This window comes from Phyllostomus hastatus, unplaced genomic scaffold (genome assembly GCF_019186645.2).
Source record: "Phyllostomus hastatus isolate PE091 unplaced genomic scaffold, TTU_PhHast_1.1 phas_scaffold_1674, whole genome shotgun sequence".
In the NCBI taxonomy this organism is placed as follows: domain Eukaryota; kingdom Metazoa; phylum Chordata; class Mammalia; order Chiroptera; family Phyllostomidae; genus Phyllostomus; species Phyllostomus hastatus.
The window spans coordinates 10,107,216-10,130,634 of NW_025334011.1; the positions used below are offsets into that span (position 1 = coordinate 10,107,216).

The 23,419-nt window shown below is 35.9% G+C and overlaps 1 protein-coding gene across 3 annotated transcripts in view; it reads left to right on the top strand.

Moving 5' to 3' along the window:
• ODAD2 (outer dynein arm docking complex subunit 2) overlaps positions 1-23,419 on the top strand; it is a 187,238-nt gene that overhangs the window by 74,010 nt on the left and 89,809 nt on the right. For all 3 annotated transcript variants that reach the window (XM_045857958.1, XM_045857960.1, XM_045857957.1), the window contains exons 12-15: positions 4,314-4,556; positions 4,869-4,979; positions 7,092-7,246; positions 8,272-8,514. In XM_045857958.1, the coding sequence (XP_045713914.1) occupies positions 4,314-4,556; positions 4,869-4,979; positions 7,092-7,246; positions 8,272-8,514 (752 nt within the window). The remainder of the gene's footprint in view (positions 1-4,313; positions 4,557-4,868; positions 4,980-7,091; positions 7,247-8,271; positions 8,515-23,419) is intronic.

Below are 23,419 nucleotides of genomic sequence, written 5' to 3' on the forward strand. Positions count from 1 at the left end.
TCTAAAAATAAATAAATAAAATATTAAAAAAAAGAAAAGATCTCATCAAACTTTAAAAAAAAAGCTCAAAAACATTCAAACAGTTGAAATCTAAACAGCATGTTGTTAAACAATGGATGTTGTTGGACAATTTCCAGTGAAATCAAGGAAGACATTAAAAAATACCTAGAAACAAATGAAAATGAACACACAACGCAGAATCTGTGGGACAGAGCGAAAGCAGTCCTGAGGAAAGTTCATGGCATCACAGGCCTATCTCAAGAAACAAGAAAAATTTCAAATTTTCTAACCTACACCTAAAAGTATCTTGGAAAGGTGGTTATGGGTGATTTTACTTTATACTTTCTGATCTTCTGTATTTTTCAAGTTTCAAAAATAACATTTCATTTTTGAAATTAATATATATTTAAATACATTTGTTAGATATACAGTGATGTGAATGTACGTAATATCATTAGACTGTATAACTACAAATGGTTAAAATGATGAGTTTCATGTTATGTGTATTTTACCAGAATAAAAAGTTACATTTATTAGAAAAAAAAAACTAGGGAAAAAATTAACAGGAAAAGCTCAGAATGAGCAGAAGGAAGGATATAATAAAGATCAGAACAGAAATAAATGATATAGTATATTAAAAAAATAATACAAAAGGTCAGTGAAATGGAGAGCTGATGCTTTGAAAAGATAAACAAGATTGTTGACCTTTAGCCAGATTCATCAAGAAACAAAGAGGATCCAGATAAACAAAATCAGAAATGAAAGGGGAGAAGTAATAATAGACACTACAGAAATATATGAAAAACTATATGCCAATAAATTGGACAATCTGGGAGAAATGGACAAATTCCTAGAAATACACAATTTATAAAACTAAATCAGAAAGAATCAGAATGCCATATTAGACTGATAAAAACTAATGAAACTAAATCAGTAATTTTAAAAAATCCCAGCAAACAAAAGTCCTGGATAGAATGACTTCACCAGTGAATTTTACCAAATGTTCAAAGAACTAACACCTATTTTCTTCAAACTATTCCATAAAATTCAAGAGGAGGGAAGACTTCCAAACTCTTTTTATGAGCTTGGAAGCCAACATTATCCTAATTCCAAAACCAGTTTAAGACACTACAAAAAAGAAAATTATAGGCCAATATCACCAATGATCATAGATGCTAAAATCTTCAACAAACTATTAGCAAAGCAGATCCAGCAAGACATTTAAAAGATCATACACCATGATCAAGTGGGATTTTTCCAGGGAAACAACTTGATACAACATCCACATATCGATAAATGTGGTAAACCACTTAAATAAAATGGAGGATAAAAACCACATGATTATATCAATAGATGTGAAAAAAGCATTTGATAAAATCCAGCACCCATTTATGATAAAAATGCTCAGTAAAGTGGAAATAGATGAATTGTACCTCAACATTTTAAAGGCCATATATAAAAAACCTACAGCTAAATCATACTCAATGGGCAGAAACTAAAAGCATTTTTCTTAAGATCAGAAAGCAGGGATGCCTATTTTTACCACTCTTATTAAACATAGCACTGGAAGTCCTAGCCACAGTGATCAGAAAGAAGAAAAAATAAATGGCATCCACATTGGAAAAGAAGTAAAACTGTCATTATATGCAGGTGACATTAAACCCTAAAGACTACCCCAAGAAACTACTAGACCTAATAAATGAATTCAATAAAGTAGCAGGATACAAAATTATCTAGAAATTGGTAGCATTTTTCCATACCAATAATGAACTCTCAGAAAGAGAAACTAAGAAAACAATCCCTTTTACTATTGCAACAAAAAAATAAGGTACCTAAGAATAAACTTAACCAAGGAGCTGAAAGACCTGTACTTGGAAAACAATAGGACTTGGAAGAAAAAAAACAGAGGAAGATACAAACAAATGGAAGCATATACGGTGTTCATGGATTGAAAGAATTAGCATCATTAAAATGTCTGCACTACCCAAAGCAATCTATAGATTCAATGCAATTCCTACTAAAATACCAATGACATATGTCATAGATCTAGAATAAATATTTCAAAATTTTATATTGAACCAAAAAAGACTCCAAATACCCTCAGCAGTCTTAACAAAGAACAAAGTTGGATAGATCACAATACTAGATATCAAACTTTAATACAGAGCCATTATAGTCAAAACATTGTAACTGGCACAAAAACAGGCTTATAGATTAATGGAACAGAACAGGGAGTCCAGAAATAAAACCATGCCTTTATGGTCAATTAAAATGTGACAAAGTCAGCAAGAGCATATGATTGAGTAAAAACAGTCTCTTAAATATATGGTGTTGGGAAAATTGGACAATTGTATGCAAACAAATACAACTAGACCACCAACTTATACTATACGCAAAAATTATCACAAAATGGATAAAAGACTTAAGTCACAAAACCATAAAAGCCCTAGAAGAAAACAAGCAGTAAAATCTGAGACATCTCTTGGAGCAATATTTTTATTGATATGTCTCCTAGGACAAGCAAAACAGAGGAAAAACAAATGGGATTATATAAAACTAAAAAGCTTCTACACTGCAGAAGAAGCTTCTGCATGACAAAATGAAAAAGGAAACCAATGTGTAGGAGAACATATTCACCAATGATACATCTGATAAGTAGTTAATCTCCAAAATATATAAAGAACATATATAGCTCAACACTAAAATGTTCAATGTCACTAATCATCAGAAAGATGCAAATTAAAATAACCATGAGGTATCACCTCACTCTTTCCAGAATGGCTACTATTAATAAATCAACAAGTAGTGAGTGCTGGCAAGGATATGGAGAAAAGTGAACCCTAGTGCACTGCTGGTGGAAATGAAGACTGGTGTGGCTACTGTGGAGTTTCCTAAAAAAATTAAAAATCAAAGTACCTTTTGACTCAGCAATCCCACTTCTGGTATATATTCTAAGAGTCCCAAAACAATAATTAGAAAGGATATATGTAACCCTATATTCATAGCAAGGTTACTTACAATAACCAAAATCTGGATACACCCTAAGTGCCCATCAGTAGAGGAGTGGATAAAAAAGCTGTGGTAAATTTGCACAACAGAATACTATATATCTATAAAAAAAGACGGAATTCTTACCCTTTGCAAAAGCATGGATGAACCTAGAGATTATTATGCTAAGCAAACTAAGCCAGTGAGATAAAGACAATACCGTATGACACAGGTGGTAAACACAAGGCCTACGGGCTGAATCTGACCCTCCACCTTGTTTTATCTGGCCTGGCACCCTGTTTCTACCCAGCAGCAGCACCAAGCTCTTGCTTAACTGTTAAGGAGTAGTTATATTTATACAGTCCTAAAATTATATTCAGCCCTTCGAGTGCAACCACAAGGCTGATGTGGCCCCCGGGGAAAATGAGTTTGACACCCCTGCCGTAAGACTTAACTAATATGTGGAATCTAATGAACAAATAAAACTAAGGAACAAAATAAAACCAGAGGCATGGATACATGGCAAATGTCAGAGGAGAGGAGGTGCAGGGGATTGGATAAAAGAAGGTAAAGGGATTAAATAAAGAAGATAAATGCAAAGACTGTGGACATAGACAATAGTGTGGTAAAGGCCGGGGAAAGGGGTCGCAGAGCCTGGGTGGAGGTGGGCAAAGGGAGGAAAATGGGAGACATCTGTCATGGTGTCAACAATATAAAATTTAAAAATAAATAAAATTAATGACTTGTATTATCAAGGGGGAAAAAAAGCTTTGGGAGGCCTGGTTTCACTTCCTTTATGGGCACCTGATATAGTGCTGTATCCATATAAACTGCTTGTCTGTAACATCTTCAGTGACTGGTTATTGCAAAGGAAAGAGGACCCTGGGAGCTATGCCATTTGATTTGGTTGGACTGGTAGTGCAGGTAGAAGGCTGTGTCTCATGGCTTTAATAGTGTGGACACGACTCAGTTCTCACTAGAAAGTTCTTATGGCTGTAGGGAGCCTGCTTTTTCATGAAACCAGGGTTGAGGATGTGGTTAACAAATCATACCAATGTAAATGTTATAGAGCCATATTAAGAAAATACTATCATGGTAGGATTAAATTTCTTGTGGGAAAGAAATGTAAAAGCTCCCAAATCTGGAGGAAGGTGATTAGAAGGGTGTTGTTTCTTTGCTTTCATTGACTGCTTCATAGTATGAAAGTTTATTTTAAAACATATTTTTCATGGAGGTGAGCTTGGTAGCAACCCTCGAGCTTCTGTGGGATGCATTAAATTTTATTGGAAAGATTCCCATGTACACTGTGTGTATCTATTTTGTAGGTTGTTCTACTCGACTGTGCACAGAATTCCACAGAACCTGTTCAGTCAAGTCTGTACGATGCCAGAGACGAGGAGGTGGCTCGCTGTGGGGCGCTGGCACTGTGGAGCTGCAGCAAGAGTTACGCAAATAAAGAAGCCATACGTAAGGCTGGGGGCATTCCGCTGTTGGCCCGGTTGCTGAAGACATCTCATGGGAACATGCTGATTCCGGTGGTGGGGACATTGCAAGAATGTGCATCAGAGGTACTCAGGCCATGTACCTTAAATTTCTTTAGCTACAAAACAATTTGTAAGGTTATCACAACTGCTAAGGTGTTTTTTTTTCCCAAGAAGTCAGCATTCTATTAAAAAGAGAAAATCACACTTGTAGAACATTAATTAAATTGGTACTTGTGTGATTTATTTTTAAAAACTGACTAAATTCTTACATTGATTTAACCTCGGACTTTAATGTATTTACTAAGAAAGTGTATTCAGTGTAATTATTAAGAAATGTAAGTGAATGCTTATATGCATGCATAATATATACATAAATATTTACATTCATATTCCTAGGAAAACTACCGAGCTGCAATCAAAGCAGAAAGGATCATTGAAAATCTAGTAAAAAACCTAAACAGTGAGAATGAGCAACTGCAGGAACACTGTGCCATGGCCATCTACCAGGTAAAGTGGGTCCTCTGCACAGTCTGGGTCTTGCTCTACATGTGAGTTAAGGTGATGTTTCTAAACATGAGATCTCAGTTTTGGGGGATGAAACTCAGAAATCTGCATTTTTTACAAGAATCCTAAGGATCTTCACACACAAGAGGTCTGAGATGCACTGTCCTGTGCTAATGACAGATGCCTGAATATTTCAGAGAGAAACCTTCCATCTAACATGTCTGATCATTTACAATTCTATAAGACACTTGTATATCTTTGTCTGCTAAAATGATTTACTTAGTGTAAAATAGTCAAATGTGTATATGGTACTTCTGTATTGGTTTTTATATATCCCATCCAAATATAGTGGTCTTGGGGAAATGTATCTCTGACCAAGACAAGTGGATGAATGAGTGCATGTGTGTGTGTTCCTGTTTTATCTGTTTATGTATTTATTTTAATCTTCATTCATTTTTTTGTGGGTTATAAATTTCATAGTATATCAGGTCCTCAAATAACAGTTTCATTCAACATTAATTTCATTATAATGTTGATGAGATGCTGTAGTAACTTAACTCTTGTTTGTATCAATTAGCCTATGGTGAAATTTGTTTCATCGTGTCTTTTTGCTTAAAGTCACAGAACCTGTCAGTGATGTTAAGTGAGGGACTTCCTGTATCCCCAAAAACAGATTGCAGTGGTAAATGGGAAGAAAAGATGGCTGCTAAAAGATGGCCATACCAGTTTCTGCCTAATCAGAATAGATTTCCTAGAGGAGTGAATTTTAAAATGTGCTAAGTGAGAGTGTACCCAAAAGACAGAGTCAGTAAGGGGGTTCATGGCAATAAAGTATTGCAATAGTTTTCTAGGGATACTATAACAAAGTACCACACATTGCATGGCTTAAGCAACAGATATGTATTTCCTTATAGTTCTGGGGGCTAGAAGTCTGAGACCAATTGTCAGCAGAGTTGGTTCCTTCTGAGGTCTCTGTCCTTGGCTTGTAAATGGCCATCTTCATGTTTATATATCATTCTCCCTCTGTCTTCACAGGATCTTTCTTCAGAGTCCTAATAGCCTCCTCTTACAAGGAAACTTGTCATAATTGATCACAGCCCACCTCAATGACTTTGTTTAACCTTGATTACCTCTTTGAAGACCCTGTCTTCAAATATAGTCACATTCTGCAGTACAGGGGTTAGGAGTCCTACTTACAAGTTTTGAGGGCATGCAGCCAGCTCATAACCAGGATATATAGCCTTCACTTTATGTGTGCCTCATATGAGTAACCATGAAGGGTCAGTTAGAAATAGAGATTAATTTTTTAAAGTTGCAACTGAACAGAAAGAACAGAAAGTCACGAATAGAAGTTAAGCATGGCTGGTGCCTCGTGGTGCATTATGATGAGAATTTCTTCCAGTGGTGCTCATTGATGATGCATCACATGTATCTGTATCCTGTGGCCTCAAAGACCAACTCTATGCTGAAGATAATAGCAAACCTTACTAAATTAATCATCTTTTGGCTCTATTATCTGGGAAGGATGATCAAGTAGGAACATCTATGCAGTACACATTGATTTCAAAGGATGACATAAATACGGATAAACATGTTTGAATAAAATGTCAGTTCCTATTGATAAAACTCACTGCTCTTGGCATAGAAACTTTATTGGGGATATTCCTCATCTCTTAGATTTTGTGAGTCATTGAAGATTTGACTGAATCCCTGTCACTATTCTATATTTTCTACTATGCTTTTCAAGACTCTGGGTTGCATCACAATAGAAACCTTCCCTCCATGTCTGTGACATTCTCCATGTATGTGACAGAGGGTTTCATACCACCCTCTGCCTCTTTCTTGGTGGAAGCCAAGGCTACCTCAAAACTGGCTTGGGAGAATTGCCGAAGTGCTTTATGTAGAAACTGCTAAACATCTCCAAAATCATGTAAGGGAAGATAGACACTGTCTGTAGAGAAGAATTACTTAATATATTTTACTTGGAGGCACCCGCAAAAAATTAGACTCTCTGAAAAGAATTTTCATAGCTACTAGAATGGCAGCCTCTTTAATAATCACTGAAATCTTGATATGCTTGCTAACTAATACCCTCTGACTTGACTTTTTGTGTAGTGTGCTGAAGATGAGGAGACCCGTGACCTGGTTAGGCTGCATGGAGGACTTAAACCCCTGGCCAGTTTGCTCAATAACACTGACAATAAAGAACGTTTGGCCGCTGTCACAGGGGCAATATGGAAATGTTCCATCAGCAAAGAGAATGTAACCAAGTAAGAGAAGGCATTCTATATTCTGTAATAAAAATAAGGCCACCAAAATATAGTCTTGTAATTTAATACTATTTAAGAAAGAGCTGATTCTAATGCTACTCCTATAGTTTTTATAGATGTACATTTTGGACTAAGTTGGCAAAATTAAGGAATTCTTAGAAATTAAAGACCCCTACTTCCTATCACACCAGCAGGCAATGGCTTTCTGTGCCTCAGTAGGGCTCAGGGGCTTGCTGACATAATCTTTATGTGCAAATGGGCTGTTTGGCATATGAACAGCCACTTAAATGAGAAGTATTTCTTGTATTTCCAGCAGAGACATATCGAGGTGAGGAGATGAATTTCCCACTGAATCTTTAAAGGTGGAAGTAGTTCCATTCTTCTCTCCTATGCAGATAAACAAGATGAGTCAGCTAAATGCCAACTAACCAGTTAATCTTAAATAATGGTCATTTTGAAATCATTTCATTGAATTTCAAAGTATTTGTACACTTTATGACCATTTGATTTAATTTAATGTTCAGATTCATCTCTTCATTTATTTTTAGAGTTCTCACCCTCTATGAAGGATGTTCTGAGGCAACTCTTCCTTCTTTCATTGTGATGATTATCTTAAAAACAATCACATATCCAATTTAACACAAAATAGATTTATTTTGCTTTGCTTATACACAGTGGTCTCTAAAATGGGGAAACAGTGGAATTGTTGCAGCTCAAATCTGGAAGAAGCTGGAGTTGTTTTAGAGGCTGTACAGCATGGTGGTTAAGGGCGGAGATGGCTAGGTGTAGATGCCGGTTTCACTATCTACCAGGCTTCAGACTAACTTTCTGAAAATAGAGATTATAATAGTATCTACATTGTAGTGTTTTTTTTTTAAGGATGGAATGAGCATATATTTGGCATTTAGTAATTTTTAACTATTATTATTATTATTATTATTAATTATCAGCTAACTTTATACCAAAAATAATACTGTTTTCCTCTTTCCTTCCCTCCCCACTTCTTTTTCTTGTCATAAACTTAGGTTTCGGGAATACAAAGCCATTGAAACACTGGTGGGACTTTTAACTGACCAGCCTGAAGAAGTTCTTGTGAATGTGGTTGGTGCACTGGGAGAATGTTGTCAAGAACATGAAAACCGAGTCATTGTCCGGAAATGTGGTGGCATTCAACCACTTGTGAACCTCCTCGTTGGAATAAACCAAGCTCTTCTTGTCAATGTCACAAAAGCAATTGCTGCTTGTGCAGTAGAACCTGAAAGTATGATGTAAGTGGCCCTACAGACTGAATGATTTTGAGAATATTAGGGGAAACAGGTAGTCATGGAATAGTGTCATTATTTAAAATTGGTGTGCATGAGTGATGAAAAAGTGAAATGTGTTTACATATCAATAACCACAAGGTTACCAAATCATGACCTGCAGAGCCAAAGTGTTCCCTTGGATGAGCTGGAAGCCTGAAGCTGGGTGTATTGGGAGGACTTCAAATACCTAGTAATCAATTTTCCATGCAGAAACCTTAACAAAAATTTTCTTTGTATCCCAGGGAAGAATTATCTGCCTCACTGAGATTTTAGGTAGCTCCAGGTAGCATTCCCATTGTATTCTTCTTGTTTCTCAATTCAAGTTAGAAAACTTATGAGCACCTAGTAAGAGTTGTGAACAGGTGAAGGGGAAAAAACAAACGATATTAAGCTCTGATCTTGGTCCTTGAGCAAATTATTGTCTAATTAGGAAGGCTTAAATGTGATACAATATAAGAGCAATATCAAGATTATATATCTGGAAAAGGAGGATCCCATATGGGTCAAAGTTGTTGTATTAGGATTCTTCAGAAAATCAGAAACAACAGGGTGTGGGGTGGTGGGGAGAGGAGAAAAAGCGAGAGAGATTGATTGATTGATAGACTTTAGGAATTGGCTTATGCAATTGTAGAGGCTTGGCAAGTCCAAATTCTGATGGAGTAGGCTAGCAGGTTGGAGACTCAGAGTTGTAGTTTGAGTTGAAAGGCAGTCTTCTGGCAGAACTCCTCGCTCAGGGTGGTTAGTCTTGTTTTATTAAAGCCTTCAATTGATTAAGGTCCACTGATTAGGTGTGATAATCTGCTTTACTCAAAGTCCATCAACTTAATGTTAATTTCACTCAAAAAAAAAAAACCACCTTCATAAAAATAAGCAGAATAATATTTGGCCAAGTATCTGGGCATCCCTTATCTTAGTCAAGTTGACACATAAAAATGAGCTATAATAAATTCACCTCCTCTCAGCCCAGCACTTGTACATGCATCTCAAACCATACTTAATCTCCACATAAATACAATAAATACAATACTTCTGCCTAATTATCTTGCATACTTCTGCCTACTTGCACATTTTTGGTCACAGAAGCACCCTATTTCCTAGTACCAAAGTCTATTAGTGTTCTAGGACTGCCATAACAAAATACCATAGACTGGGTATTTAACAATAGACATTTTACTTTCTCACAGTTCTGGAGGCCGTAAATCCAAGATCCAGGTGCCAGCAGGGTTGGTTTTTCCTAAGGCCTCTTTCCTTAGCTTGCACATGACCACCTTCTTGCTGCCTCCTTATGGGGGAGCTTTGTCCAACAGAGTACCCCCCGCCCCCACAGCTGTTGTGGATGAGAATAAGTCTACCAAGACGTGATCTGCTTGGGAAGGAAAGGTGGCCAATCTCTCAAAGGAAGACCATGAGCCTGTTCCTCAGTGGGCTTTTATTGGGTTCAATTTGCACAGGAATACAGGGCGTATACATAAAGCTTATCAACCACTGTAAGGCAGTAATGATCAAACAATAGATAGATAGCATTAAAAAAACTATGAGGGCTTATTTTGAGTCAGGGTCAGTTAGCTAAAGGGCCATAAAACTTTGGGAAACAAACTCATTTCATGCTTGGACCCTTATCATTTAAATTCAGGGTATTAGCAAAAGAGGTTTCACAGGGTTTTATGCATTCTTTCTTAGGCAGGATTGTCCCAGGGAACTGCCCATTCCTGCCCAGGGCTGCACTGCCCTCTGGCATTGTTTCAGGCAGGCAGGAGAAGTATGGTGGCCAAGAGATTAGGAGACTTCTTGCAGACAGAATGAGGACTCAGGCTATGTCAAAGCAGAGGGGTGAGGGTCCATCATCCACTTTTTCTATAGCCTCCCAAGTCCTTCCCTGATGGCCCCATTGTGACTGTGCCTTTCTTAGGTTGTCCCTCCTTTGAGAATCTTACCTGTCATTGACTAACCAACCATCTGCCCAGGGCCAAGCAGGGTGAAGTAAAAGAGGGCAGAGGCAGCACCCCTGCCAGAAAGATAAGCTTTGTCTCCTTAGTGGCTTATGGTCCCAAGGTCTCCTTACTCAGCCTTAGGAATGGGGGTTACAGCTTTTGAAACCAGACAAAGTGGTTCCCAACACCTCCTTACATGGTAGTTCCTTCTTGCACTTGTGCCCCTGGCATCTCTCTATGTGTCCTCATCTTTTTTTATAAGGACAGCAGTCAGATTGGATTAGGACCTACCCCAAATGCTCCACTTGAACTTAATCACTTGTTTAAAGACCCTATCTCCAAATATAGTCATATTTTGAGGTACTCAACATAGGAACATGTGGGAGCCATAATTCAGCCAATAACAATTGTCATAATGAGTTCTCTGGACGAAGTGGATAAAGTATATCATTAATGAGCAGAATCTATTTGAATGTGTGGAACAATGGGGAAGCATGACTGAAGGACACATGAATAGAGACCCAAACAGTAAGAGAACATGCAAGGATGGAAAGACCAATCTGAGGAAGATAGAAGTAGGAGACAGAGTCAACAAATGCAATGAGGTCAGACAAAGGAGAGACCTTGATGGCTGATTTTATCTTCCTGAAATCTTAGTATCCCACTTTCCTGAAGCTGTGCAGGCATTTGGCCTAGCAGGTGTTATGGAGCAAGAGATCAGTCCCCATGTCTACCTTACTAATACTGGATAAAGACAAAACCTGGTAGGGGAGTTTCCCTTCTATCAATACTCTGGTCCTGCCCCATTTTGAGTTTTGTGATTCCTCTGATTCTGAAATGAGGTAAAAGCCTGAGTCATTCAGACAGTACTAATCAGTAGAAGTTTTGAAGTTATTAAGGAAATAATTTAAACTTATGATTTGTATTAAATATAGTGGACTTTAGGACAGGGTAATATAGAGCCTATACATTTTAATAGGTTATATATTTCTATTTTGAGTTATTTGAGGAGATTATATATATATTCCTGCACAGCATTGAAATTTACTTTTCTAAACTATAGATTTGATAATGTTTCCTTGGCCCAAAGAACCTTCAATGACTTCTCAGTGCTTAAAAAAACAAACAACAATAACAAAAAACCCTCTAAGTTCCTTAGCCTTGTATTCAAAGCATTTGCCTTCTGAACCCATTCTACCTCTCAAGCTTCTTTTCCCAGCAAGTGTTATCTAGAGTTATAATGTTATTTGTGTATTATTTATTCATTGAGCAAATATTTATCAAGCATCTGAAAACAGTGTGATTGAAAGAGAGCAACTGGGTAGGAGGTGGTTACTTTAGCTTGGGTGCAAAGAGGAAACTAAGAGAGAGGAAAGGGGTCTCTGGGAGGATAATATCTGAACCGAGACCTGAAAGATGAGAAGGCACCTCAGGGAAGAAAGTATTAGACAAAGAGTAGCAAACACAAAAGCCCTGAAATGGGATTAAGCTTCACTTGAGGAGCTACCCTGAAATATTTTTATGGCTTTCAGATGATTTTATTATTGTCTGGTTTATTAGTAGTATATGTTTGTGTCACAAATCACCTTTTTATGATGACTACTAATTTCCTAATAAATATGACAAATTTTATTTACATAGATTACAACCTATTCTTGCAAAGCTCCTGCTATTCTATATCTTAGATTTAATGATTTCCACATAAGTCATTTCTAGGTTATCCAGTTGACTCCCAAAAATTCATCATTACATTTATTTTCACAATGGGCCTCCTAACTCTTTTTAATATAACTACATTAAGTAAATTGTTGTTTCATTGATTTTTAAGTTGATTCCATTCAAGAAATGGCAAGAGGAAAGCAGCTACACACATTTTTTATTTTCACAGTTACATAACATAGGCTTTGAAGCAACAAAATGTAATGAAAGAAAAAGAATGACTTAGTGATAAACAATAGGCCTTCAGGACCTTTTGATTGAATTGGGGAGACAGACAAATAATTTTAAGATAGAGTAAATGATAAGGTGGCAGTAAATAGTTTTTGGTAAATATGCAGAACTGTTTTTTGGACTTTTTATGAGAGGCTTGACTTCTGGGTGATGACATGCAAACTACAATAAAGAGCAAAAGTAGAAAAAAGTCACATTACTCCAAACAAGGAAATGGCCACAACTCCAAATCTTAAATGTGAACACACCTGCACAATCCTGTGAATTATTGGCCTATGCATAATATGTTGTCAGCTAGCCCATGCCTCTCCAGATGGCAAGCTTTTCCCCACAAATAAGTGTCATGTTCACGAGATTCACAGCTGACATTTGTTTCATAGAGAGCAGAGATTAGGGAACTGAATGGGCCTTGGGAGAAATGAGGAATTTCCCACTACAGATCTAGTTTTGCCTTATAAAACATCAGGAGAAGTGGAGCCTAAGGAAAAATCATATGGACATGTCATTGTTACATTGTGTACAACAGTCTTCTAGGCCAAGGAGACTGCCAGAGACACTGAGGAAAGAATAGGATACTAGAGACCATGATTGCCAGATAACAACACAGTGAAATTATAAATCCATAGAGGTTTGTAGTAAGCCAGATCCACTATTTGAATGCTCAAAACTTAATGAAGATGTGTTTCTAGGACAAAAAGAATTATAGATTTTTGTGGGGTTATGTTTGAAGTAATTTCATCTCAAAGGGAAACAGGTAAATTCAGACAAATAATTTTGCCACAATTGCAAGGCCATTAATAAAACAGTTAAAAGAAATTATGTAAGGTTTTACAAAAAGGTGACAATAAAATCTAAATAGTAAAATTCAAGTTATCAGAGTCCAGGAGAGAAATAGAAAAATCATTGAACTAAAAGCCAAATAGAAGCAAGAGAGATAAATTAAATATGTGGTATTTAAGAAATATAAATGAAATTAAAAAGAAAAATATGTTAGAATTATAACAGATAAATTGATAAATATTGAACCCAAGGAGATCTATCATAAAAATAATTGGCATTCCTTAAGAAGAGGTTGGAACCAATGGAATGTGATCTTTTTTTTAAATATATTTTATTGATTATGCTATTACAGTTGTCCCATTTCCCCCTTCACTCCCCTCCACCCTGTACCCCCTCTCCCACCGACGTTCCCCCCCTTTAGTTCATGTCCATGTGTCATACTTGTGAGTTCTTTAGCTTCTACATTTCCCATACTATTCTTGCCCTCCCCCTATCTATTTTCAACCTACATTCTATGCTACTTATTCTCTATACCTTCCCTCCCCTCTCCTCCTCCCACCCCCCTACTGCTAGCCCTCCATGTGCCCTCCATTTCTGTGGTTCTATTCCTGTTCTAGTTGTTTACTTAGTTTCTTTTGGTTTTGCTTTAGGTGTGGTTGTTAATAATTGTGAGTTTGCTATCCTTTTACTATACATGTCTTTTTCTTTATCTTCTTTTCTTAGATAAGTCCCTTTAGCATTTCATAAAATAAGGGCTTGCTGATGATGAACTCCTTTAATTTGACCTTATCTGAAAAGCACTTTATCTTCCCTTCCATTCTAAATGAGAGCTTTGCTGGATAGAGCAATCTGGGATGTAGGTCCTTGTCTTTCATGACTTGGAATATTTCTTTCCAGCCCCTTCTTGCCTGTAAGGTCTCTTTGGAGAAATCAGCTGACAGTCTGATGGGAACTCCTTTGTAGGTTACTGTCCCCTTATCTCTTGCTGCTTCTAGGATTCTCTCCTTCGTTTTTACCTTGGCTAATGTAATTATGATGTGCCTTGGTGTGTTTCTTCTTGGGTCTAACTTCTTTGGGGCTGTCTGAGCTTCTTGGATTTCTTGGAAGACTGTTCCCTTTGCCAGATTGGGGAAGTTCTCCTTTATTATTTGTTCAAATAACTTTTCCACTTGTTGCTCCTCCCCTTCTGGTACCCCTATAATTTGGATGTTGGAACGTTTAAAGGTGTCCTTGATGCTCTTAAGCTTTTCTTCGATTTTTTGAATTCTTATTTCATCATGCTTGGTTGATTCTATCTTCCTTCTGCTTGGTTGATTCTATCTTCCTTCTGGTCCACTGTATTTTTTTGAGACTCAAATTCCTTCCTTTCACTATTGGCTCTCCTCCGCGTATCTTCTTGCATCTCTTTTATGGTAACCTGCACCTTTCATCTAAATTGCGCCCAAAATCAACCAATTCCGTGAGCTTTCTGATCACCAGTGTTTTGAACTGTGCATCTGATAGATTGGCTATTTCTTGGTCGCTCAAAAGGATGAGTCCTGGGGGACTGATCTGTTCTGTTGGAAACATATCTTATGTCTTTCCCTGTCTCTCCTTCCGGTCTGGTCGCTCTTGTTACGGTGGGGGGCGGAGCCTTAGGTGTTCACTGGGGCTGGGCACCCCGGTCGCTAGATTGTGACATTATATGTGGGGGCAGGGGCGGGGGCGGGAGGGAACAATGGCGGTAGTTCCGTTCTCCTGGGCTCAGACCCTTCTTTGGGATCCTGGGCTGCGAGCTCTGCCCTGGTCCACAATCGCTGCCTCACTGGGTCCGCCAGCCGCAGCTTGCGTACTCAGGGATCACCGCTGCGTTCTTGCGCCCCGATGGCTGTTGTGCCGATTTCAGGACAAATTTTCCCCGACCTCTGCGCGCCGCCGACCCGTGCCAGCCCCGTGCCCGCCCGGCTCGTCGTCCCCTACCAGTCTGGATGTACGGGTCTACTTCAACTTCTTGGCTGTCCGACTTCCATTCAGATAAATCCATTGACAGTTCTGAGTGATATTATGACTGTAAATTATTGTTGTTCTATTCTTTGTTGTGCGAGGAGGTACGGTGCGTCCACCTATTCCTCCATCTTGCCGGAAGTGGAATGTGATCTTAATTAAAGGATATAACAGAAGGAAACTTTTTGTGAATCTGTAGATCAGAAGACCCTAGTAATATTGATACAAAATGGCTAGTAGTTACACATTGTAGTAAAAGTTACATGCACTCCAAAAATAGAGAAAATTGAAGGAAAATTTAGTATATGTAGGCAAAAGAAGCAGACTATGAGGATAGATTATCTGTAAACTTTGCAGCTTCTTTTAGTGTTGAAAGACATTTGTTGAGTGATGAAATCCCTCAGATTAACATCCTGAGGGAGAGAAAATATTGTCCAAGAATTTCACATCTAGCCAAGTCTGTCTTCAAATAAATAAGCAAAAGTACATTCTCTATTATATAAGAAAGTAGTGAATATAGTACTCACTAGGTCTTGAAAAACTGCTTGATTACAAAAGTCTAGTCAATCAAGAATTTAGAGTACTTCAAAATAGCAAAACTGTGGCTAAAACCTACAAGTGGAGACCATTGCATTCGTTTAAATATTAAGCTAAAACATAACAATAGAGGAATTATCATTAGGGGATCATCTGTACTTTATAGATATTGATAATTATAATGTGATAATACAACTGACATAAGTAAAAACAAAGTCAGTGCAGAGTGGATAAGTGCAAATTTTATCATCTGCATAAATCAATAGATACTGTACACAACATTATTTTTGCCTATTATCTATCCATTCATATCTCTCTTATCTATCCATCTATCCTTTATCTAGCTATAGGCATAAAGTGGTATCCAGAATAATTAACAGTAATTGTTAATGATTATTATTTCTGGATGGTAGGATTTGGGATCATTTATATTTTTTCTTTGTATTTTTCTATACAGTCTGTATTATGAAGATGTATCAAAATCAGAGTCCTTGTTTAATGTTTCAAAATCAAAGTCCTCATTTAATACCTTACACAACTTTATTTTATTTTGTACAGAGTATAATGGTTAAGAGTAAGAGTCTGGAATCATTGTCAGGAAGGCCAGTCTCATTACTTACCAACTATATTTCCTTCAACAAATTATTAAACTACTTGGTCCCCTGGTTAAACATATAAAATGTGAGTAGTAATGGTATCTATTCCATTGGGTTGTTGTAATGATTAAATGAATATATAAAATGCTTGATACATAATAAGTGCTAGGTAAATGTTGGCTAGTATTGTTCATGTAGCAACAGTGTCAATTAATAGCAGTTGTAAGTAATAATACATGAATAGAAGATTAAAGTCAGAACATATAGTGTAGGTACTTATGTACAGATTAGTTCCTTTATTCTATGTTTCTCATATTAAGTTAATTATGATATTTAATTTGCTATAACTTGAGAACAAGGAGGCCCTAATTAGAGAATAACTCAATTTAAACTCTCACCTACAATCAAGGAGCTCTCAGAGTAGGTATAGGTATATAGATAGGCAATTATAATTTAAGCCTTTGTGCATTATCTAATAAGTCTGGATTTTATTTTAAAATATATTGAAGATTATTGCAGGGTTTTAAGCATAAGTTGAGGCAGGGAAACTTGTTAGGAGATCATCACACGCCAGAGGTGGAGGTGGCTTAAACTAAGCCAGTGAAATATAATAAAGAATAAAGAAATTGCCAGATTAAGAGATATAAAGGGAGAGAATGGATAGGACCAGGTGATGATTGCACTAGATGAATAATGGTATCACTTCCTGATACAGGCAATATAGTCAGAGGGCTAGTGAAGGAAGAATCAACTTCACAGGGGGAGAAACAAAAAGAAATTTTCATCATTATTTATTTAATGTTTAATCTGGTTCCAGGCTCTGGATAGGTACCCAACAAACATTATCATATAGTTAATGAATGGCGACTTCAGTCATGGTTGGGTTGATCTTGAGGTTCCTATGGGAAATCCAAGGGGTCATGGCAACTGGAAAATTAATTATTCATGTCTAAAACTCACAATAGAGATGTAGGTTGGCTATATAGTCTTATGAACACTTGGTAGTCGAAGTTATGTATATATGTGAGAGATTGTAAAGAAAAGAAAGCAGAGTGAAAAGAGAGAGACAGAAACAGAATCCTATTGAACCCAGTCTTTCAAGGAAAACGAAAAGACAGAAAACGTATCTATAAAGAAACTGAGAGGGACAAGCCAGGGAAACTTCTAGAAGAATTATTGAAAAAACAAAGGGAAGAGAATATTTGAAGAAGATTAATATGGTCAAAAATGTCAAATTCTATGACAAGACCTCATAAAATGAAGACTAAACTGACCTCTCATGCAACAGGGAGGCTGATGAATTCTTTTGGACTTGTAAATATGGTTTTCCCACAGTGTTTTTATAAATGCCCAAAGGCAGTTTCAGAAACAGTATTTTGAATTCAGTAAGAATCCAAACAGCATTACACTTGGCACTGTAGTTTAGAGAGAGCTATTATCGCTAGATTTGTAGGATTTATTGCATCTTTGAGCTTTAAGTTACATGGTAAAGAAATTATAAATACTTCTCCCATGTGTAAGTCTTAAATAATTTATGGGTTAGGAGCTTATTTTAATGACAAGCAGTTTTATGTTTTAATGATTTGTCTGAAGCTGTCGCTGAAACTTAGATCACATATCAGGATAAACATATACTCATAGCACAGTTTTACTAACTTTGTATAATAGAATGCATAAGCAATTCTCTTCCTTTAATAGTAACAGTTTGGCCACTGAATCAAAAGTGATTTTTAAGAAACCAATGATTTCATATGTTGACTTTTTTTTTGGTACTTTAGACCACTGATTTTAAAAACTCAATATAAATTATTGAATATTAATTGTGTCCTTTTCTAGGATCTAAAATGGAACAGATATCTTGATGTAAGTTTAAAAAAATTACGTTTATTTATGCTGAATTTTCCTTTCACATTGGCCTTTAATGTCTCTGACATGTATAGAATTCACTGGGGGTAAGTTGGCCTTCAAGTATATAAAATCACATCAACATTACATCAACATTACAAAAAACAGCTAACACTAGTGTTTTGCCAAATGTAATTTTTTAATAGAATACTATAAAACTTTAAACAACAAAATCTATTGCAACTGAAAATTTAAGAAATACTTTTTATTTATTTCCCACACACCGGGATCTTTAGTTTTGTTTTTTAAATTTTATTTAAATAGCATCAGACTAATAGAAAACTGCAGAAACAGAGAGAGTACAGAGAGTTCCCATTGTAGCCATTACCCAGCTTCCCCTAACATTCTGCACAACCAGAGTGAAATTATAGAAACTTTTCATTTTTTTCAAGTCCAATTATTTCACTTTGAAGAGTGTATTAAAGTTTTCTTCATGTGAATTTTGTCCATTTTAGTTCAATTCATTCCTAAGTATTTAATCTCCCTTGTTGGTGGTGTAAATGGTTTTTTTTTCCGCATGTATGTCCTTCAACTGATTGTCTCGATGAACACTATGGAATTTCGTTTGTTAATTCAATATTTTGCTGCCTTCACTTACTGTGTGGCTTCATTTTATTATTAATTCTCTAATATGGTGGTGGACAAAATATAGCCCATGGGCCAAATCCTACTTTTGTAAATAAAGTTTTATTGAACATAGTCACACTTATTCATTTATATATTGCCTTTGACTGCCTTTATGCTACAGTGGCAGAACTCAATAGTTACAACAGAAACTGAATGACCCACAAAGTCTAAATTTTATCTGGCCCTTTCCAGAAATATTTACTGACTCTGCTTTGAGATATTCCGGAAAAAGTTTCACTTTATGAATTCTTAATTTAAATCGATTTCTCTTATGTAATTTCATTAGCTAATTCCATTGTAAAATGTTGAATACTAGTGGAGATAGTGGGCCTCTTTGCCTTGTTCCTGATTTTGGTGGAAATGCCCCTAGTTTTCTCTATTAAGTAAAATGATGTCTTGAGCACGAAAGTTTATATATTTTATCATATTCAAAAACATTTTCAATTTCTGTTTTAAAGTGTTTTTTTAATCAGAAGTAGGTATGGGATTTCATTAAAGGCTATTAAAGCATTTGTTCTGTATGTTCTGGTTTGATTTTTCTCTATTATTATGTCTATACTATGGTGAATGATATTAATGGGTTTCCAAATACTGAACCAACTAGCATTCCAAGAGTGTTTCACCTGATCATAATGTAGTATTTTCTCAATGCAGTGTAGGATTCCATTTGATAATTTTTTATTGAGTATTTTTGTAATAATATTCATGATTGATATTGATCTGTAGTATTTTTATAACATTACTTTTTATTGTATTTTTCTGTTACTGTCTATCACTTCATGCCCTCTTCCACCTCCATATACCCCCCACCAACCCCTGGAATCCGCACACTGTTGTCTATGTTCATGAGTTTTTTTGCTTTTTTTTGCTTTTTTGCTCAATCCCTCCACCTCTATAATCTTTCCAGCCCTAGAGCTGTGGGCCTGTTCTATATCAATGAGTCTCTCTCTATTTTGCTTGCTAGTTCTGTTTGCTCATTGGATTCCACATGTGAGTGAAATCATATGGTATTTGTTTTTCTCTGACTGGCTTATTTCATTTAGCATAATGTTTTCCAGGTCCATCTATGCTATCGCAAAGAATAAAAATTTCTTTCTTTCTTTTTTTTTGGACCAGTAGTATTCTGTGTAAATGTGGCATAGCTCTTTGATCTACTCATCTATTCATGGTTACTTGGGCTGCTTCCAAGTCTTGACTATTGTAAATAATGCAGCAATAAACATAGGGGTGCATATATTCTTTCAAAATAGTGCTGTAGGTTTCTTTGGAATAATTCCCAGAAGTGAAATTGCTGGATCATAAGGAGGTTCCATTTTTAATTTTTTCAGGTAACTCTACTGCTTTCCACAGTGGCAACACTAATCTGCATTCCCACTATCAGGGCCCAAGGGCTCTCCTTTCTCCACATCCTCGCCAAAACATGTTGCTTGTTGATTTATTGATGATAGCCACTCTGACAGGTGTGAGGTGATATCTCATTGTAGTTTTATTTTTCATTTCTCTGATGATTAGTGATGTTGAGCATCTTTTCATATGCCTGTTGGCCATTTGTATGTCCTCTTTGGAGAAGTGTCTATTCAGGTCCTTTGCCTAATTTTTAATTGAAAGTTTTTTTGGTGTTGACTTTTATAAGTTCTTTATAAATTTTGAATATTAAACTCTATCAGATGTATCATTGTGAATATTACCTCCCATTCAGCCGGTTGTCTTTTTACTTGTTGATGGTTTCCTTTACTGTGCAAAAACTGTTGTATTCCCACTTTTTTGTTTTTTTCTTTGTTTTTCTTGCCTAAAGAGAAAAAAATATTGGTACCAGTAATGTCCAAGATTTTGCTGCTCATATTTTCTTCTAGGATATTTATGATTTTGAGTCTAAAGTTTAAGTCTTTATCCCATCTCGAATTTCTTCTTGTGTGTGTGGCATAAGAAAGTGGTCTAGTTTATTTTTTATATATATCTGACCAACTTTCCCAACACCACTTATTGAATAAACCATCTTTAGACTATTGTATGTTTTTGCCTTTATCATATATTTATCATATATCATATATTATCATATGATAATATGATAATTATCATATTATCATATATTATATGATAATATAATTTATCATATATTAACTTTATCATATCCTTTATCATATATTAACTATAAAGTGTGAGTTTATTTCTGTCCCCTCTATTTTGTTCCATTGATCTATGTGTCTGTTTTTATAACAGTGCCATGATGTTTTGATTACTATGGCCTTGGAGTATAGTTTGATATTAGGTAGTGTGAGTCCTCCAGCTTTCTTCTTCTTCTTCAAGACCAGTGTTACTATTTGGGCTTTTTCGTGGTTCCATATAAATTTTTGGAATATTTGTTCTAGTTCTGTGAAATACATCATTGATATCTTGACAGTAATTATGTTGAATTATGTTGAATATGTAGATTGCTTTGGGTGGTATGGGTATTATAATAATGTTAATTCTTCCTACCCATGAACACAGTATATGCCTCCACTTATTTGTATCTTCTTCAATTTCTTTCTTTAGTGTCTTATAATTTTCCAAGTACAAGTCTTTTACTTCCTTGATTAAATTTATTCAGAGGTTTTTATTCTTTTTGAAGCAATTGTGATTGGGATTGTTTTCTTCATTTCCCTTTCTCATAGTTCATTATTGCTGTATAAAAATGCAACTAATTTCTAGATATTAATTTTGTATCCTGCTACTGAATTCATTTATCAGTTCTAGGAGGTTTTTTTTGTGGAATCTTTAGGATTCTGTATACATTATCACATCATCTGCAAAAAATGACAAATTTACTTCCTTATTCCCAACTTGGACTCTTTTTATTTCTCCTCCTTGTTTGATTGCTATGACTAGGACTTCTAGTACTTTGTTGATTATGAGTGGCAAATGTGGACATCCCTGTCTTGTTCCTGATCTTAAGAGGAATGCTTGTGGATTTTGCTCATTCAGAATGATGTTGGCTGTGGGTTTGTCATATATGGCCTTTATTACATTAGTGAATGCTCCCTCTATTCCCACTTTGCTGAGCATTTTTAATCATAAATTAGTGCTGGATTTTATCAAATGCATTTTCTACATCTATTTGATATAATCATGTGGTATCCTTCATTTTGTTTATGTGTCATATTACATTTATTGATTTGTGGATATTGAACCAACCTTGTACCCCTGGAATAAATCCATCTTGTTCTTGGTGTACTATCTTTCAGATGTATTGTTCTATTCAGTTTGCTAGTATTTTGTTGAGGATTAGCATCTATGTTCATCAGGGTGGTTGGCCTTTAATTTTCTTTTCTTGTAGTGTCTTTATCTGGTTTTGGAATTAGAATAATGCTGGCCTCATAAAATGATCTTGGAAGTCTTCTTCCTCCTGAAATTTTGGAATAGTTTGAGAAGGAGAGTGTTAGGTCTTCTCTGAATGTTTGTTAAAATGCACCTGTGAAGCTTTCTGGTCCAGGCATTTATTTCCTGGGAGTTTTTTGATTACTGCTTCAATTGCAGTAATTGTATTCTGTCTATTCAGATTCTCTGATTTTTTTTCCTGATTTAGTTTTGGAATATTTTATGTTTCTAGGAATTTATCCATTTTGTCCTGATTGTCTAATTTGTTGGCATATAATTGTTCACAATATTTTCTTACAATCCTTGTACTTATTTGGTGTCAGTTGTTAGTTCTCCTCTTTCATTTCAGATTTTATTTATTTGGGTCTCTCTCTCTCTCTGTCTCTCTCTCTCTCTGTGTGTCTCTCTCTCTGTCCCTCTCTCTCTCTCTCTCTCTCTCTCGCTCTTGCTCTCGCTCTCGCTCTCCATGAGTCTGGTTAAAGTTTTGTCAGTGTTGTTTATCTCTTCAAAGAACCAACTCTTGATTTCATTGATCTTTTGTAAGGTTTTTATTCTCTCTCTCATTTATTTCTGCTCTGATATTTATTATTTCCTTTCTTCTACTTAATCTGGGTTTTGTTTTTTTTTTCTTCACGTATTTTTTATCGTATTTTTTCCATTGCTATTTATCTCCCTTATACTGGCCTCCCCCCACTCCCTGCAATCACCACATGGTTGTTCATGTCCATGAGTACCTTTTCATTTTTGCTTGATCCCTGTTTTTTTTCTAGTGCTTTTAAGTGTAGGGTTAGATTGTTTGAGCTTTTTTTTTTGCTATAAAATTCCCTTTTAGGACTGCTTTTGTTTTATTCCATAGATTTTAGGGTTTTGTATGTTCATTTGTTTCCAGGTAATTTTTGATATCTTTCTTGATCTCATTTTTAACATATTCATTGTTTACCAACATGTTATTTGGTCTATATGTATTTGAATGTATTTCAGTTTTATTATTGCAGTTACTAGTTTTTTTTACCATTGTAGACAGAGTAGATGCTTGATATGATTTTAATCTTATTGAATTTATTAAGACTTATTTTGCTTCCTAACATGTGGTCTGTCTTTGAGAATATTCCATGTACCCTTGAGAAGAATGTATATTCTGCTGCTTTGAGATGAAATGTCCTGTAAATATCAATTTAATCCATTTGACCAATGTGTCATTTA